This window comes from Malania oleifera, chromosome 11, assembly GCF_029873635.1.
Source record: "Malania oleifera isolate guangnan ecotype guangnan chromosome 11, ASM2987363v1, whole genome shotgun sequence".
Lineage (NCBI taxonomy): Eukaryota > Viridiplantae > Streptophyta > Magnoliopsida > Santalales > Ximeniaceae > Malania > Malania oleifera.
This window is the reverse complement of record NC_080427.1, coordinates 34,121,074-34,140,929: the sequence shown is the minus strand read 5'-3', so window position 1 is coordinate 34,140,929 and position 19,856 is coordinate 34,121,074. Positions and strand designations below refer to the sequence as shown.

Here is a 19,856-nt window from a genome sequence, read left to right as displayed (position 1 = left end):
GGGGTGGCCCCTTGGTTGGCTATACAGGTTTCTGCTGATTCTGTGTTGCTTGTGGACAAAAGGATCCGTGTTATATTATAGTACTTATCTTAAAGAAATGCACAAACAATGCTTTTCGTCTTGGTGAGTAGATTGACTGTTTCTCCAGTTTTCAACCTTCCAGCCTGCAACTTCCTTATACATGATAAAACCTTTCTTTTCAGTCATTCAACTTGCAGTCCAATTCCCTGGACTTGAATCAATGACTTAAGGCCTATTCTTGAAGGTACTGTTGGCATTAGCATGGGCATTCTGTACTCCGCTGCTGTCCGTTGTGACTGCAGGAAGTTGATGGTTGAATGCTCTGAGTCCCCAAAGCTAATGGTCTCGAATTCCATCCTAGGCCGACTTCTAGTCCGACTTCCCTAATGTTTGGTGGTAACATGGTAGGCTTAGCTAAAGATGCTGACACCTTTCAACTCCAGCAGCAGCTGCCAAAGCAAGAGGGTAGGGGTACATTCACCATTCTGCTACTTAAATTACTCTTTAATTAACTTGTAAATGTAAAAAAAGTCAAACATAAAAATGAACTAATATTAAAAAAATAAATAAATATATTTATAGTAGAATAATGTATAATACTCTGTAAGAGAATAACAACATCCAACGTAAGATAATTAACAAATAGGATATAAATGTCACAAGAAGAATTGAACCTAGAATCTCTTGGCAACCATGCCTCCAATGCCACATTGAACCACACCTTAGTGAAAAAAGCTCAATTATTAACTTTTGCTAAGTGGATTTGGTGAAATAGCATATGCAAAGAGATGATCGACGTCTTAGTTACCAGAAAATGCTAAAACTGTAGCGAACTATGAATTGATATGAAGGTGCCAAAACATGGTACATTTTCCTTCCCGAAAAATCTAATGATCCAAAGTTCTGATTCAATATTTTTCCCATAACATATTTTTTTTACTAGATAAAGTGGGGAATCTTCACATGATAATTCTATTTCGGTCATTTCAATCATTTTTAATATATTTTACAAAGAAAGTCTCTTCTAGATTTAGAAAAATCTCAACATCCTCTCAAAAATATATATATGGGTGCCATTACACATTTTTCACCAATATATCTATTGAAGTATACCCCGAACATTTGACATTTTAAGGCATGTGCTGAACTGCGATCCTGTTCATTCCACGTTCTAGGTTATATTGATCATTTTCCTTGTTTCTCATAATGAAGCTACAGCTCATACTTCTAATAATTCCTTTCCATAGCAACTTATTTAAATGCCATACAGAAGATCAAACTGTGCTTTGGAATATTCTTGATAAACTAGACTAGACATTGAGTGAAAGACCACATCAAATATACTTAAAGTCTTGCCTGGCTAACTTGTTTCTGGAGAGAGCATTCATCGGAATCTAAAATAGCTTTACAGGGCATTTCATTAGGAGGAGCAAGCAGTTAGTTTCCAATTTTAACAGCTGCAAAAATCTGTTGTCTGAACAAGACCATGACCAGCTTTATTGATGAGTGACTTCAAGGGAAGGAGCCTACATATTTGAAGAAACTATCATATTTATCATTTATCAGCCTAGTGGGAAGCCAATAATCAAACCATAATTAGCTCTTTCACATTTGATCCTACTGCTGCCCACCAACATCCTCATCTTGAACTATTAATGAATTGATTAGTGAATGTTCTGGCAGACTTTGGTATGGTATTTTTGTTTTAGAATAGCACAAGTGGATTTCTGGATTATAATTAGTTTCCACAGCCAAGTCTTTTGATTTGGGAAATTATTGTTCAAGTCAATGATTGGTCTTTAGGGATGCCTTTCAGTCTCTTTATGTTGCGATTCTTCGGAACCCATGCAATTTGTGTCTCTACAAATTTACAATAGTTCGTAATGCCAATTTACTAAAATCCACACCTTTATCTCGTTTTTTTCTATGATTCTTTATTTTTTTTTATTGACTAATTTCTCAAATTTTTTTCTTCAATTGGTTATTAGATCTTAAGGTTATTTGTATATCATGTATGTCATGGAAAGTCTTTTAAATTGCATGACAAATCTTTTTTTTGGAAAATGAATCTTTGCTTATTGTATTATTGTGTTATCATTTCAATTTTCCTCCAGAACAGAAAAAAAGATGCAATCACCTCTATTAGGATGCACAATTGTCTTTCTTCTGTGGGTAAGCTGCTTTTTAATTTTAATCACAGTTGCATTTGCATGCATGTTCTTTATTTATTTATTTTATTTTGTGGTTGTTTGCACATGCAAATTTATTCTACAACTTTGTCACTGAATTTTCTATTTGAATTATGCCTTTTTGGTGATGATGGATGTTTTGTTGAACTCACATAACAAATATTTTCTGATTGTTTGATGTTTCTTTGTTCCTTTCTCTTACCTCTTTTCTCTTTTTTCCCCCTTTTCTTTTGTTTTATCCTTCGTGGATGCCTAACCCTTCTCTTTGTTATTCTCTCACTCTCCCAATAAATCTTCTTTTTATAAAAAATATGTTTTCTAACTACACTGAGGTAAAATAAGATAATGTGGAAAGAAGATGACAACTGGTCCCTCATGAACCAATGGTGATTAACATGCATGTACATGGAGAAATTGTTATTATAATCTCATCATTTTTATTCTTTTCTAGAGCAATACTGTTTCTCAAGTTTTCTTACCGACAAGGAAGTGTTGCTGTTGTAAGATGTGGGGATATTGGGGAGTCAGGATAAAATTCAGTTGGTCTATGTAGTATTTAACTTTGCATTAAATGATTTTGTTTTAAATGACAATTCTTGCATATCTCAAGGTGCCTTTTTATTTACTTTTTCCCCCCCTCTGCAGCTGTTTTAATTTATCAGTCCTCTTTATTTATGTGATAATATTCTCCTGAAGTTTCTTCCTGGGCGGGGCAATTGTCTAGTCTTCCATGATCAAATTGATTTAATTTATCTATTTAAATGCTTCTGTGGTTGCAGTTGAAACATCGGAATTTGAATGTGATTCCCTTCATGATGACGCCAAAGCAAAGGACAAAGATCATGCACTCCACTCAGTTCTCTCACAGCTTGCAGGTGATTTTGGCAAAGAGTCTATGTTGTCTTTGCAGCGCTTTTTTGGTTCACGACGTTTACCTGTGATTTCGACGGGCTCGTTAAAGCTTGATCTAGCTCTTCAGATTGGAGGATTACCTAAGGTGAATGGCAGTCAAAGCAAGATTATTCTAATGCATTATGCAGCATAAGTTTAAGATATTTTGATTATTGTCATAATCATGAGAACCAAATGCATGGGTATGGGCATGACACAGGCAATACTTTTTTTTTTTTTGGGTGCATGAAGGCTTTCTTTTTCTTTCAGCCTGCTTATTACTGGTCAACATTTTTTTTTTTTGATATGTAATAAGTTTATTCATATAAAAAATGAACACTAAGTACACAAGGAGTGTACATGGGGTAAACAAATCAAAAACAGAAATTACAAGAATGTAGTAAATCAAAAACAGAAGAAAATGATTGGTTTCGCAAAGCAGCCAACCAATCCATCAAAGTTGTTAAGAAAAATAGCTTCAGGTCCGAAATGGATCTTTCCTTATCTTCAAAACACCTACTATTTCTCTCCCTCCAAAGACACCACAATTAACAATGAGGAACTATCAACCAAATAAACCCATTTCGATAACGACCAAATCTGCCTTGCCAACATGCTAGAAGTCCCACTACAGATTGCAGCATAACCCAGCTCACTCCAAACAAACCTAACACCATAACCCTCAAGTCCATTGCAACCGGACAATGAATAAAAAGATGAACAACCGTCTCATTATTACACTTGCACATGTAGCACCAATCCAATATTTAAACCTTTCTTTTTCGTAAATTGTTAATCGTTAAGCATCTCCCTAAAGCAGCAGTCCAAACGAAAAAAGCCACTCTAGATGGAATTTTCTGTTTCCAAATACTTTTCCAAGGAAAGCCACAATCTTTGGAGCCCATTAAAATACCATAATAACCTTTAACCAAGAAGCCCTTCTCTCTATCAGATTTCCAGCACATCTTATCCTCACCGAACTCCTTCACCGATGCACCATATATGGTATCCATAAAACCAGTCAAGGCCTCTAATTCCCGAAGATGCATACCCCTAAAGAAACTTACACCCCAAAACAAGACTCCATTATCAAACTTCATAAGCTCAGTCACACTAGCTTCTTTATCTCGGCAAAATCTATACAAATCAGGATAGCTGACTGCAAGAGATGTCTCACCACACCAATGGTCTTGCCAAAATTTCACCTTAGACCCATTTCCAATATCATATAGAACGCGGGCAAGAAAAAGAAGGCCATCCCCGACTAATATTTTTCCACAAGCCAACACCATGTGGACCATTAACAGGCCTAGTACACCAACCACCCCATTCACAGCCGTATTTCACCTCTATCACTTGCCTCCAAAGAGCGGCCTTCTCCATCCTAAATCTCCATTACCACTTCCCAAGCAAAGCTTCATTAAATTGTCTTACCTTCCTTATCCCCAAACCACCCAAAGAAATGGGAGAGCAAACAGTATCCCATTTAACCAAATGGAATTTTGGTTCGTCACCAATGCCACCCCATAAAAAATTCCTTTGAAGTTTCTCAATACGGTTAGCCACAGCAGCAGGAATAGGAAATAAAGATAGAAAGTAAGTGGGTAAATTAGATAAAGTGCTTTTAATTAATGTGACTCTACCTCCCTTAGATAAGTACAAACATTTCCACCTTGCTAACCTTCGTTCTATCTTCTCCAAAATTGGGTTCCATATTGTCTTACCCTTGAATTTGGCTCCCAAAGGAAGACCCAAATATTTCATAGGAAGTTACCTTGTTTACAGCCAAGGACGTGCACGAATAAGTCAAAATTAAACACCGTACCAACAGGAACCAACTCTGACTTGCCCAAATTTATCTTTAAACCAGAGACCGCCTCAAACGACATAAGTATCACACGGAGAAACAAAATCTGATCCAGATTAGCGTCACAAAAAATTAGAGTATCGTCCGCAAAGAGAAGATGAGACACCACCAAAGCTCTTCCCTTTATACGCCCCACACCAAAGCCTGACATGTGACCATCATGGACAGCTTTATCCAACATTCTCCCCAGGGCTTCCATAACCAAGTCAAACAACAAAGGAGACAATGGGTCACCTTGTCTCAACCCCTTAGAGCTCTTAAAAAACCCACAAGGAGTGCCATTTATCAGAATGCAGCAACAAACTGTAGATATACAAAAGAAAATCCACCTCCTCCGTTTGGCAGAGAACCCACCCCGTTCTAGTAACTGTATAAGAAAACCCCAATTTACATGATCAAAAGCCTTCTCAACATCTAATTTGCAAAGTAGCCCTGGCACCCTAGTTTTCAATCTACTATCAAGGCATTCATTAGCAATAAGTATAGGGTCAAGAATCTGCCTATTCCTCACAAAAGCATTTTGTGAAGTTGAAATTATATCTTCCATAACCGTGCGAAGTCTGGTGGCTAGACCTTAGCAATGATATTATAAACCTCCCCCAACAAGACTAATAGGGCGAAAATCCTTTACTTCAATTGCTTCATTTTTTTTAGGAATGAGAATGATGAAAGTAGCATTCAGGCTTTTCTCAAATTGGCCTTTAGCAAAAAAATGATGGAACACAGCTACAAGATCAGGTTTGAGAATCCCCCAACAAGCTTGGAAGAAAGCCATTGTAAATCCATCTGGTCCAGGTGATTTATCACCATTAAAATTTTGTATGACGTAAAAAATTTTCGCCTTCTCAAATGGTCTACCTAGCCAATTTGCATTATCACCGGATATTCTTGGAAATACTAAGACTTCTGGGAATGATCGACTAACTTGTTGCTTAGAGTATAATTTCATGAAAAATTGAGTGGCGTAATCAGCAATCATACCTTGATCGGAAGACAAGGCACCAACAACCACAAGGCTCTCATTACCATTATTTCTTCTATTAGAATTAGTCATTCTATGGAAAAAATTGGTATTTACATCCCCCTCCTTCAAATGTAGCACCCTAGACTTCTGCCTCCAACTAATCTCTTCTAAGAGAGTGAGCTTTCCAATATTGGTGCGGAGAATAGCTTGTTCTAACTCTTCCTCAGTTGTTAAAAGATGAGTTTCCTCTCTAACATCCAAGTCATTCAATTTGTTCCAAAGTTGCTGTATCTTAACAGTGACATTCCAAAATTCTGCCTCGTTCCACTTTTTTAAATCCAACTTCAATGCTGCCAATTTCTTAGCTAGTATGAAACTAGGATTTACTTGGAATGAATAGGATGCCCACCGCTCCTTCACTTTATCAACAAAGTTCTCCACCCTCAACCACATATTTTCAAAGCGAAAAGGAGTTCTACCTCTCCGATGACTCCCCACCCCCCCTCCAACAAAATTGGGTCGTGATTAGAAAGTATTTTGGACAGACTTCTTTGTGAAAATTGAGTGAAGTGATTTGCCAAGAACGGAGAGAAACGAAACCGATCTATTCTAGAAGCGGAGGAAGAGTTGGACCAGGTGTAAAGGCCTCCTTCCATAAATATATCCATCAGCCCATGAAATGAGATAAAATCCGAAAATTCATGCATAGCCCGAGTATAACGTACAGCCCCTAGTCTTTCTGATGGGAAGTGTATTATATTAAAATCACCTCCTAGGAACCATGGCGAATCCCACCAATTAATCAGCCCTGTCAACTCCTCCCACATTTTCCTACGCCTCTTGTTCAAATTTGGCCCATAAACCCCTGTGAAAGCCCACTCAAATTGATCACCGACATTTTTAAATTTGCATGAAACAGAAAAGTACCCCACTGCTTCCTCCACCTTTTCCACTGCCCTTCGATCCCACATAAGGACAATACCTCCAGAAGCACCTTCTGAACCTAAGTACAACTAGTCAACATATGGACAACTCCATGTACTTCGGACAATTCCTCTAGTAATCCATTCCAGTTTAGTCTCTTGCAAACATACAATATCAGGTTTCCATGTACGCAACAAATTACGAATCTGAAGCCTCTTCTCAACCTCATTCAATCCTCTGACATTCCATAAAATTATCTTTAGATTCATTTAGAAACAGAGAGAGCATGCTCCTTATTAATATCACTGTGCCTAGATGAAGTAGAACCATAATTAATTGAATTGAATAAACCTTTCAGTTCTCTTAAGCCTTTCGCACCAGTTCTCTTCAAGTCACGTGCATTTTTTTTCCAAAGTAGCCCTACGGTGTAATTCAGCCTTAACAGCTAGCAAAAATGTGGTTACTTGATTTTCCAAACCTTGTAAGGACGTGCCCAGAAATTTGTCAAACCCTTTAAATCTTCTTTGGAACCACTCGGAATAAGGTACTTCCCTCACTGAACTCTCCACATCCACAACCTTCTATCCTTCCATAGTCAAGGGTAAAGAATAGGCTACTGGTTCCACTGCTAAAGGTGACAAACCCCTCTCGTTAGGTAGCTCAGCAACCTCTGTATCGTTGTCCGAGGCCCAATCCTCCACAAGTACATCATTCCTATCAAATTGAGCTGGTAACACCTCCAAAATATCAGCAGGCTTCAACAGAACCAAGGACAGTTGGTTTTGCTCTTCCAAACCCTCTGTGACTTCACCAGGTGGCCAAGAAATCTGAATTGGAACCGCAACTCTTCTTCCATCTCGCAGCTCAAGCACTCACTGCTCAGAATTTCCCCACTTCCTGAAAATATTGCTAGAATGTTCTTGAAGAATCAATTGGATGTCTCGGTGCAAGTTTTCCTCACCATCGGATGTGTTTGCTGACTCACCAGTGCCAAGGCACTCTTTATCAACCTCATCATAGCCTACGTGCTCCGTATCGGTCTCGTCGGAGCCTAAGAGCTCAGTGTCGGTCTCATCGATGTCGATACTGTCAGTCCCGGTGTCATCGGAAGATTTCATCGACTGGGCTAGCATCGACACGCTTCGGTTATCAACTTTAGATTGCTTTGAATCGAGAACCACAACATCGCCCCTTCTCACTGAACTCCCTAAGGTTGAATATGACGATTCTGGATTCTGGGTCTTATTGTTTTGAAGGGCTTGTGTTGGTTTGGGCTGCTAGACTGAGATGGGCTTGGGATTAGGTATGGGCTTTGGCTTGAAGGGAGCTTTGGGCTTAAAATTTTTATTGTTTTCCTTGATCTTCTCTGTACAACCCACTTCCTGAGCTTGAGTAACTTTGGACCATATTGCCTCCCATTCTCCATCCGGCCCACTATGCAATCTGAGACTTATATTCCGAGATACATAAGAGTTTGTGTTACCACTAACGTTCTCAGTAATTTCCACTGAAACACTAACCTTTGATTTTGCTTGTTCCTTCCTAGTACCCAAATCACGTATATCGTGGCTATGATTTCTCAATTTTGAATTTTGAGAATATGGCATTAATTGCTTTCCATTCTTGCTACCACCATCATCTCTCCAACCCCCCTCCACCGCTGCCAACAGAAAAAATTTGGAATTATCCCATGAGTTTAAGTGCAGATTGGGATGTCTGTTTGCTGGCTAATGTCTGTTTGCTGGGTAACGTCTTAGGAGCAATGGCTTTCCGTAGATGAAATCCAAACCTTCTCCACCCACTGCCCAGTTTTCCTGCTGGCACCACCAGAAATCCTTTCCGACAGCCCTGTATAAATTCCGAGATCATTAAAAAACAACCATGTGCATTGGATTCCAACTGCAAAATAAATACTTTCTCACCATCTCTGAATGTTCGTACAAAATTACCAGGAATTACATTGGACATTAGCTCCTCCACAATAGCTAGCAAACGTTTTGCACTTTCTTTGCCCATGCAAACTGATCGGAGAGAGTATCGATTTCGCTAAAAAATGCGTAACATGAAATAAGAACCACCCTCAACTGAGAATTCAAAAGTCTTGGATTCTATGAAAAAGAAAATAGAACCCCCCATTCTTGAGCATATATCAACCACTCTAAGTTAATCTTCTAACTTTCTCAAAAACTGCAGGAACCTTCGGGTTTATTGTCCTCTGTGAACATGGCGTTCCCCAAAGAACTTCATTTATTGTTTCGGAAACTTCAGCTTTTGGATTACTGCTCCAGTGCCCCTGGACTAGAATTTTTTTGAATCTGGCCACTGCTCTTATGAGACAGCCTGGTTGTTGATTTGGACTTTTTTCTCGTCTCTCCATAATTCTAACTTAGATTCTACTCCAACTCTAGTTTCATCAATCAATACAATATCATCTACAAATAACATACACCACAAGACCTTGTTTTGGATACTTCTAGTAAGTTTATCAATCACTAAAGAGAAAAGATAAGGGCTCAAAGAAATTCTTGATGTAGACCTGGTGTGATTGGAAATTCTCTAGATTCTCCACATGTAGTCGAAACGCTAGTCATTACTCAATCATACATATCCTTAATGACATCACTATGCCTACTACATCGTCATAAAACTTCCCTAGGTACCCTATCTCTCATAGGCTTTATCTAGGTCAATAAAAGTCATATGCAAGTCCTATTTCTTTTCCCTAAACTCTTGCATTTATCTTCAAAGATATATAACTTCTGTAGTCAATCTCCTTGGCATAATACTGAATTGGTTTTCTTAGATCCTTGCTTCTAACCTTAGTCTTTGTTCAATTACCCTTCCCACAATTTGATCGTTGACTCATAAGTTTAATTTTGTATAGTTATTAACTTATTACAATTTTGAATATCGCCTTTATTTTTGTAGATAGGTATTGAAGTGCTTTTCCTCCATTCATTTGGCATTTTCTTAGTTTTTATAATTCTATTGAATAAATTAGTTAACCATATACTTTCGCTATCACATAGGCTGATGCAAATCAAGCACAAGAATATAAATAAAATTCAGAAATAACGATTAAGGTTTTAAAATGGTGTTTTAGCAACCTTCTTTGACTCGAGCAACTAATAAATCCTAAAAGATAATAAAGAGATGGTGACAATTTCTAGGAACAACAGCAACTCAATCCTCAAATCAGTGCATATATTGGTATTGTTACAGAATGGTGACAGCAGATTTTTGCTAGCCTCTTGTGCCGTTAGCTGTGATGGAGGGATTGGTAGACACTATGGGGACAAATCCTCAAAACCCTAGCCTCCAAATCTTCACAACCCCAGCTGGTTTGGATCTGAGCTCAAGAGAAAAATCTTCACAAAGATAAAATACCAAAAACCCTCCTAGAAAAGTGGCTGTAGACTCCTATTTATGCTAGGGTTGAAGCTTCTAAGAAAAGCCAACTCTTATTTTGCACATAACCCCCTCTAAAAGCCACTTATGTTGTACAAAACAGTAGCAACAACAAGCCTTAAGTCTCACTGGGTGGGGTTGGTTATGTGAATCCTTTTCCGCCAAGTCACTTGATCGAGAATGTTTTCCTTTATTAGAGTAAGGGGTATTAAATCCTTCGTCACTACCTCATTCCAAGTTATTTTAGGCCTATCTCTACCCTTTTTATGCCAAAAATAATAACTAACTCACTCCTCCTCACAAATGCTTTAATAGGCTTGCGTTTCAAATGCCCAAACCATCTAAATCACCCCTCCCTTCTCTTTTCTTCAACCGGTGCTATGCCTAAATTTTGCGTATATGTTCGTTTCTTACTTCATTTTTAATGTGATACCACTTATCCACCTTAACCTTCGTATTTTAGCAACTTTTACTTTTTGTACATGTTTTTTAGTTGCCCAACATTCTAAACCATAAAGCATAGCTAGCATTATAGTTGTCTAATAAAACTTTCCTTTTAATTTTAAGGGTATTCTACGATCACACAATACACTTGATGCACTCCTCCATTTTACCCAACCTGTTTTAACTCTATGTACTACATCTTCTTTACTTTCCCCTTTTGCTTGAATAATAGATCCAAGATATCTAAATGTATTAGTGCTATTTATCTCTTGGTTATCAAGTTTAATCTTCTCTCCGCTTCTACTCTTTACATTACTGAAAGTACATTTCATATATTCTATCTTATTCCTACTTACTCCTAGACCCTTTAGACTCTAATGTGACTTTTCAAATTTCTAGCTTAGATTCCACTTCGCTTCTACTATCATCAATCAACACGATACCATTTGCAAATGACATACACCAAGGGATCTTATTTTGGATATTCCTAGTAAGTTCATCAATCACTAAAGTAAAAATATAAGGACTCAAAGTAGAACCTTGATGTACACCTATTGTGATTGGAAAATCTCTATATTCTCTTCCTATAGTCCTAATGCTAGTCATTATTCTATCATAGATATCAGTAATGACCTTAGTATATCTACTGCATATCCCCTTCTTTTTTAAGACCTATCAAATAACTTCCCTAAATACTCTATCATATGCTTTCTAAAAAAAGGCCGTACCCAGTGCACAAGGCTCCTACTTTGAGTGGGGTCTGGGAGAGGTGGATGTCGGCAAGCCTTACCCCCAGTTTTGGAGAGGCTGCTCCCAAGTCTCGAACCCGAGACCACCCGTACCGAGGCGGAGGCACTTGCCATCGCTCCCAAGTTTCCCAAGTCTATCATATGCTTTCTCTTGTGTAATAAAAACCATATGCAAGTCCTACTTCTTTTCCCTAAACTTTTTAATTTAAATTTCTTAAAAGATAAGTAGCTTTTGTTGTTGATCTCCTAGGCATAAAACCAAATTAATTTTTTGAAATCCTCGTTTCTAGTCTTATTCTCTATTCAATTATCCTTTCCCATAATTTCATTGCATTACTCATAATCTTAATTTCATTGCTGACATCCACCTCTCCCAGACCCCACTCAAAGTGGGAGCCTTGTGCACTAGTACGACCTCTTTTTTTTTATTTTATATGTTTTTATAAAGGTACTAATGTACTTTTTCTCCATTCTTCTGACATTTTCTTGGTTTTTGTAATGATGTTGAATAGATCAGTTACTAACGTATCTTTTATCCCCTAAACATTTCCAAACTTCAATTGGTATTTTATCTAGTTCTATAGATTTCCCACTCTTCATCTTTTTTAATGCCACCTTAACTTCAAGGACTCTAATTTTGCGAATAAATCTCCTATTTTTAGTTTTCTCCTCTTTTGTCACTCCCAAATTTAATCTTTCATTTTGGTTTTCATTAAACAACTTATCAAAGTATCTTTGCCACCTCTCTTTTACGTTTTTTCTCTAATTAAGACATTATCATTCTCGTCCTTTATACATTTTAAATCACCTAAATCTTTGTATTTTCTTTCTCTAGCTCTAGCAAGTTTATAAATGTATTTTTCTCCTTCTTTTGTATCTAGTCTAGTATATAAAGTATCATAAGCTCTATGTTTAGCTTCACTAATAGTCTTTTTTGCATTTTTCTTGCCTCTTTATATTTTTCAAGATTTTCTATATTTCTACAATTTTGCCATATTTTATACCAATTTCTTTTCTTCTTAATGGCCTTTTGGACTTCTTGATCTGACCTCCAACTTTCTTTACTACCCAAGTATCATCCTTTGGACTCACCTAAAACCTCTTTTGCTATCCTCACGATGAATTAGCTATTTGAATCCAAAGAGTATTTGCATCTAACTTACCCCTTACTGTCCAATATCATTCTTTGATCATTTTATCTTTGAATTTTACTATATTATCTTCCTTTAAGCTCCACCATCTAGTCCTCTTGTGTTGATTTATGTTACCCTTTTTAATATGTATATCTAATACTAGGATTGTATGTTGTGTAGCCAAACTTTCACCAAGGATAACTTTACAATCCTTACAAAATAGACAATCCTTGTTCCTAGTTGGAAGCAAGGACTTAAATTTCGATTTCGATGGAAATTTCGATGGTCTCAATTTACGGAAATTTCGATTTCGATTTTGATATTGATTTAAATAAATTACGGAAATTTATAGTAAATGATGGAAATTTACAATAAAACTTTAGGAAATATTAGAATAGATGATTATGCTTAATATGGTATCAAAATACATTAAAAAAATGCATATATGACAAGTTTCTAGTGTGTAGGATATTAAACTGCACATCGCGAAACAAACTATGAACTGAAGAACATTCAAATGATTATAAAGTTTTGAAGCTATTCCTTTAAGATTTAAGGCAACAAATTATCATTTAAACAACTACATTTTCAATAAAAATTATACATTTAATGATCTAATACCACATGGACTTTCTTGGTGGCTCAAAGTCATCTCTACTATTAGGATTTCGAGATGACATATATTGTTTACAATAATCACTCCATGTCATATAATTTCCAAAATATTGAGTATAGGTGTACATGTGTTGTTCATACTCCTCCGTAGTCATCTGGTTCATGCCAGTTTCTACTCAGCCAGAAGATCTTCGTGTGCTAGGATTTCTTCTTGTAGGTTCTACTGGTTGTGTATGTCCATAGGATTGTTTTGCATTTGCATACTGGTCATACTCATACCCATATTCTTGACCTGTTTGTCCATACCCATAGACATGTGGTTGCCAATTTCCATATTGTTGTGCCCGCTCATTTGCATGTGAAAACAGTTGGCCATATGTAGATTGTGAGGAGCTGTTCTGTGTAGATTTATAACCACCATAACTATTAGAGTCGTGCTCTGTTCCTATACTCATAGATTCCATACTAAGGGAAAAGGCATCTTCTTCTATTTGATGCATCTTCCCTTTTCCTTTTCTACGACTGTACTGCCTATCAACTGGACGTGTTTCTCTTTGTGGACCCTCATCTTCTAGTTGGGAAGGACGTGTATATTCCACTTCTGGTCTATAATCTTGCCATCCTTCATTTCCTCCATAGTCCCCACCATCACCACCTTGCCCACTGCTACCGCCGGGATTAGATCCGTCACCACCAGCATCATCGTCGTCATTATCATCATCACCACCAGAGGGCATAGTGGATGAAGTTCCATGTCTAGATCCAAGATTTATATGAGAATCATCACTACTATATATTACTTCTTCTACCATTACCTGATTAACATCAATGCCAAAGTCATCTTCTGCATGCTTGGCCATTTGTGGATGGGGACTTCCGTCTCGTTCATCAAGATGGGATGGCCTAATCCATTGAAAAAGTGGATACTCATCGTCATCACCCAATTCAACTGATATGTCAAGAAGGTCCAGGGGATCTTGTTCAGCCACTTTGTCCATTTCGGCCTCCATATCTCTTATTCGAAGCTTCATGTTGTAACAACAAAAAACAAACTGTTGAAGTTTGCTGAAGGCTAGTCTATTTCTTTGCTTTGTGTGAATGAGTGCAAATGTGCTCCAATTTTGTTCACAAGCTAATGAAGATGCGGTTTGTGACAAAATGCGCAATGCTAGCTTTCTTAGGATTGGAGCACTTGATCCATACATCATCCACCAATTAGCTGTGCAAGATGTTTTAAGAACACAAGTTAGTATTTACTACTTAGTAGATTGTACTTGAAGTTTGTAACTTTGTATTGTACATTTATATTTAAATACTCACCAGGTGCCATGGTTCCAAAAAAAAACCCTAGATTCCAAATTTTCTGTTGCCTCCTGCCTCCACCTTTGAAGTTCGAACTCTGAAAAGCCCTAGCCTTCGAATCCCCTCTTGCCAGCCCTTCGAGCCTCTGCCTTTAGCCTTCGGCTTCACCCTCCACCTGCATCGTTGTTGGCGTCGCACACAGTCACAGCCAACCGCAAGAACTCCAGGCTGCAATCTTCCTTTTTGCCGAGGCTCTCACGGAGCTGCGAGCAAGAAACAAAGAGAAGAGAGACGAGAAATGAGGGACGAGAGTCTGGAGCCACTGTCGCCCCTCCCTCCACGAGCAGCAGCAGCTTCACTAAATAAAAGGGCTGCAAACTAAAGACTGGTTTATATTTTAAATAACATGTTTTAACTTTTAAGTTTTTTTATTTACTCAAAATCACCCTTGCCCCCAATATATTTACAGCAATGCCCTCCTCTCCCATTTACTATTTACCCCTTAGTTAATGTTACTAACTTAGTAGTTACTACTTACTACTTTACTAGTATACTAAATAATAAGTTAGTATAAATGTATAATAAATAATTAGTTAATAACTAGTAAATTTAATAACTAAATAAAATTAAAATAATTTACTATTATTGTCTTATTATAGTATAAATTAATAAATTATTTCATTTATTTAAATATATTCATTTTAAAAATTTATTACTTAATAATAATTTTCTAAAAATTATCATTAATTTTTTAATTTTAATTTAATAATTTAATATTTCTCTTAGTTATTAATTTATCTTTATTTAGCATCTAAATATTTTTATTTTAAAATCATAGATTAACATCCAAATAAATTTTTTTTTTATTTACAAATTTAGAGTAATTTAACACCTAATCAGTATAGCCTAGTAATTAAATAAATTAAAGTACTTATTAGTTTAATATAGTTTAAATTATTTCATTTATTTGACTAATTTAATTTCCATAATTTATTGGTAATTTTGCTCATTATCATTAAATTTTGTAAATTTAATTTAATATTTTAATGTTTGTCTTATTTATTAAAATTGTATTGATAATAAAACATCTCAAATAATTTTCTTTTAAAATTGTTGACTAATTTAACACCTAATTTTTGATTCATTGTTACCTTATAGGAAAGTAAAATTATCTACAAAAATATCTGAAGGAAGAAAACAAGATCTAGCATGGGAACATGAATACCCGATGCCCAATGTCAATAATGGATTTATTTGCAAATACTGCGGAATACAAATGAAGAGTGGAGGTGCAACAAGATTAAAAATGCACCTAGCAAATTACGACCTGCAGCATAATATAAAATTCTGTGACAAAGTACCTCTAGAAGTTAAGCACGAAATGAGAATTGTTTTAGAAAGAAAAACAACAGCTAAGGCCAAAAAAATAGAAAGAATGGATCAAATAAAAAATGAATTGCGTGGGAACTTGATGCAATCACAACAAATTGATGAAGTTGATGATGTTGACGATATTGCATACCCGCCTGACATTTCTTCCTATGAAAGGTCTGCATATCGTCAAACATTCTATGCTTCAAAACAGACGGAATGGGAAAGAGACCAATCTCGTAGGCCTGCAGGTAGCCAACAAGGAGGCAGTTTAGGGGCTGGTAGTAGTGCAGGGCAACCTCCGATGAGGCGATCTCAAAGTGTGAGAGAGCCAGAAATAAAGCCATGTATTTCAAAGCCTTCTCAATATTACAAATCAGATGCAGCAAAACAAAGAAACTTGAAAAATTTATTCAAATGAGGTAAAATAAAAGAAGTGAATAGGTTAATTTCAAAGTTTTTTATATATGATAATGTTCCACCTGAGAAGGCAAAAAATCACCTCATTTTAAAAACATGGTATGGGGTTGCCAATCAGCTGGAACGGGAGTCGATCCACTGACACCCTATGAAATCAGAACAAAATACTTTGATTTAGAGGTAAAAGAAATAGAAGACCACGTAGAAGAAGTGAAGAAAAAGTGGGCCACGTATGGCTGCACTGTAATGTGTGATGGATGGACAAGCCCTACAAAATTATTCATCATAAATTTCATTGTTTACTCGAAAAGGAAGCACAATTTTTCTAAAGTCGGTAGATGCTTCTGACAAAATAAAAGACCATGAATACATATATTCCTTATTAAAACATGTTGTGCAAGAGGTAGGAAAGCAACATGTTGTCCAAGTGGTGACCAATAATGGTAGTGCCTACAAGAAAGCGGGTCTAAAATTAATGAAAAAATTCAACTTGTATTAGATTCCTTGCGCCGCTTATTGTATTGATTTCATTTTTGGAGAGATCAGAAAAAGAGAGGCAATAAGCATAGTGATCTTGCAGGGGAGACAGATCACTAATTTTATATATAATCATGGATGGTTGCTTGCTAAAATGAGGGAGCACTGTCAAGGGGATATTGTGCGTCCAGGGGCCACAAGATTTGCTACAAACTACATTGTACTTGATAGCCTACAAAAAAAAAAAGAGTAGGTTTAAAATCTCTATTCACATTTGATGAATGGGCATAGGTTTAAAATCTCTATTCACATATGATGAATGGGCTGAGCATGCTCTTAGTCGAACAAAAATGGGTAGAGAAATTGAAAGTACAGTTCTTAACCATCAATTTTGGGATAGAGTGGTAAAAGTTTGTAACATTTATGTGCCTATATGTCGAGTATTGCGTATAGTTGACATTGAAGTGTGGCCAACATTAGGAGTTGTGTTTGAAGCAATAAGGGTGATGAAAGATGCCATTGAAATAGGTGCAAGAAGTGCAAGATGGGTTCTCAAAGTCATCAATGACTGGTGGGAAAGAACCCTTGAACATCCTCTTCATGCTGTAGGTATAAAATATTTATAAATTTCAAGAAATTCATATATCAAAATACTTATTACATATTTATATTTTACTTTATTTGATTCACAGCTTATTTCTTAAATCCAAAATGTCAATACAAAGAAGGTGTTGGGGAAGATCCTTATTTTCTTGATGCAGTTCACAAAGTTTTTAACACCCTTTAGCCACATTCCTCGGGCCAGGATCAAATTGGAAATGAGGTATATTTTAAAAATAAAATTTAAATAAAATAAGTCTTAATCCATGTTTAATTATTCAATAACATTATTTTTTTTAGATTATTATATTTAGAGATGCTAAAACAAGCTTTGGAGAAGCAGCTAGGGCAACCATGGCACCTGGTAAGTATTTAAATATAAATGTACAATACAAAGTTACAAACTTCAAGTACAATCTACTAAGTAGTAAATACTAACTTGTGTTCTTAAAACATCTTGCACAGTTGATTGGTGGATGATGTATGGATCAAGTGCTCCAATCCTAAGAAAGCTAGCATTGCGCATTTTGTCACAAACCGCATCTTCATTAGCTTGTGAACGAAATTGGAGCACATTTGCACTCATTCACACAAAGCAAAGAAATAGACTAGCCTACAGCAGACTTCAACAGCTTGCTTTTTGTTGTTACAACATGAAGCTTCGAATAAGAGATATGGAGGCCGAAATGGACAAAGTGGCTGAACAAGATCCCCTGGACCTTCTTGACATATCAGTTGAATTGGGTGATGACGATGAGTATCCACTTTTTCAATGGATTAGGCCATCCCATCTTGATGAACGAGACGGAAGTTCCCATCCACAAATGGCCAAGCATGCATAAGATGACTTTGGCATTGATGTTAATCAGGTAATGGTAGAAGAAGTAATATCTAGTTGTGATGATTCTCAAATGAATCTTGGATCTAGATATGGAACTTCATCCACTAAGCCCTCTGGTGGTGATGATGATAATGACGACGATGATGCTGGTGGTGACGGATCTAATCCCGGCGGTAGCAGTGGGCAAGGTGGTGATGGTGGGGACTATGGAGGAAATGAAGGATGGCAAGATTATAGACCAGAAGTGGAATATACACGTCCTTCCCAACTAGAAGATGAGGGTCCACAAAGAGAAACACGTCCAGTTGATAGGCAGTACAGTCGTAGAAAAGGAAAAGGGAAGATGCATCAAATAGAAGAAGATGCCTTTTCCCTTAGTATGGAATCTATGAGTATAGGAACAGAGCACGACTCTAATAGTTATGGTGGTTATGAATCTACACAGAACAGCTCCTCACAATCTACATATGGCCAACTGTTTTCACATGCAAATGAGCGGGCACAACAATATGGAAATTGGCAACCACATGTCTATGGGTATGGACAAACAGGTCAAGAATATGGGTATGAGTATGACCAGTATGCAAATGCAAAACAATCCTATGGACATACACAACCAGTAGAACCTACAAGAAGAAATCCTAGCACACGAAGATCTTCTGGCTGAGTAGAAACTGGCATGAACCAGATGACTACGGAGGAGTATGAACAACACATGTACACCTATACTCAATATTTTGGAAATTATATGACATGGAGTGATTATTGTAAACAATATATGTCATCTCGAAATCCTAATAGTAGAGATGACTTTGAGCCACCAAGAAAGTCCATGTGGTATTAGATCATTAAATGTATAATTTTTATTGAAAATGTAGTTGTTTAAATGATAATTTGTTGCCTTAAATCTTAAAGGAATAGCTTCAAAACTTTATAATCATTTGAATGTTCTTCAGTTCATAGTTTGTTTCGCGATGTGCAGTTTAATATCCTACACACTAGAAACTTGTCATATATGCATTTTTTTAATGTATTTTGATACCATATTAAGCATAATCATCTATTCTAATATTTCCTAAAGTTTTATTGTAAATTTCCATCATTTACTATAAATTTCCGTAATTTATTTAAATCAATATCAAAATTGAAATTGAAATCGAAATTTCCATCGAAATTTCCGTAAATTGAGACCATCAAAATTTCCATCGAAATCGAAATTTAAGTCCTTGGTTGTGCATGGCTTTAACTGTTAGAACTCCTATCATCACTAGAACTTTTTCAGCCTTAGATTGCTCATTTATTTCATTTCTTGCTCTTAACAAAATCATATCCATTATCACCATCATTTTGACAACCTTTATTACCCGTTAATTGTGTAACAAGCTGAGTAAGTTGTTTAACTTTTTCCTGCAACTCTCGGAACATCTCGACAGTCATGTATCTGTCTCCATGATCCCTATTTCCTCTTCCAACCCTTGCTACGATGAACTGACAAGATTGAACTTGCTTTGATACCAATTTAATGCAAATTGGGGCATAGGAATATAAGGAAAATTGAGAAATAATGACTAAGGTTTCAGAACAGTGTTTTCCTAACCTTCTTTGACTCAAGCAACGAGTAAATCCATAAAAAATAATAA

General features: G+C 36.5%; 2 protein-coding genes across 12 annotated transcripts in view; both read left to right on the top strand.

The window, feature by feature from the left end:
- Positions 1-19,856, top strand: part of LOC131167806 (DNA repair protein recA homolog 2, mitochondrial) — a 78,189-nt gene that overhangs the window by 8,581 nt on the left and 49,752 nt on the right. For 7 of the 11 annotated variants that reach the window (XM_058126717.1, XM_058126719.1, XM_058126718.1 and 4 more), the window contains exons 2-3: positions 2,136-2,193; positions 2,990-3,207. In XM_058126717.1, coding sequence (XP_057982700.1) covers positions 2,136-2,193; positions 2,990-3,207 — 276 coding nt within the window. The remainder of the gene's footprint in view (positions 1-2,135; positions 2,194-2,989; positions 3,208-19,856) is intronic. The other 4 variants (XM_058126722.1, XM_058126720.1, XM_058126723.1 and 1 more) reach the window with 2 other exon arrangements.
- On the top strand, positions 16,975-19,001 carry LOC131167807 (uncharacterized). The gene is made up of 2 exons (XM_058126728.1): positions 16,975-17,739; positions 17,841-19,001. Exon 2 carries the CDS (start codon positions 18,248-18,250, stop codon positions 18,881-18,883), a length of 636 nt encoding a protein of 211 aa, XP_057982711.1. The 5' UTR covers positions 16,975-17,739; positions 17,841-18,247; the 3' UTR covers positions 18,884-19,001.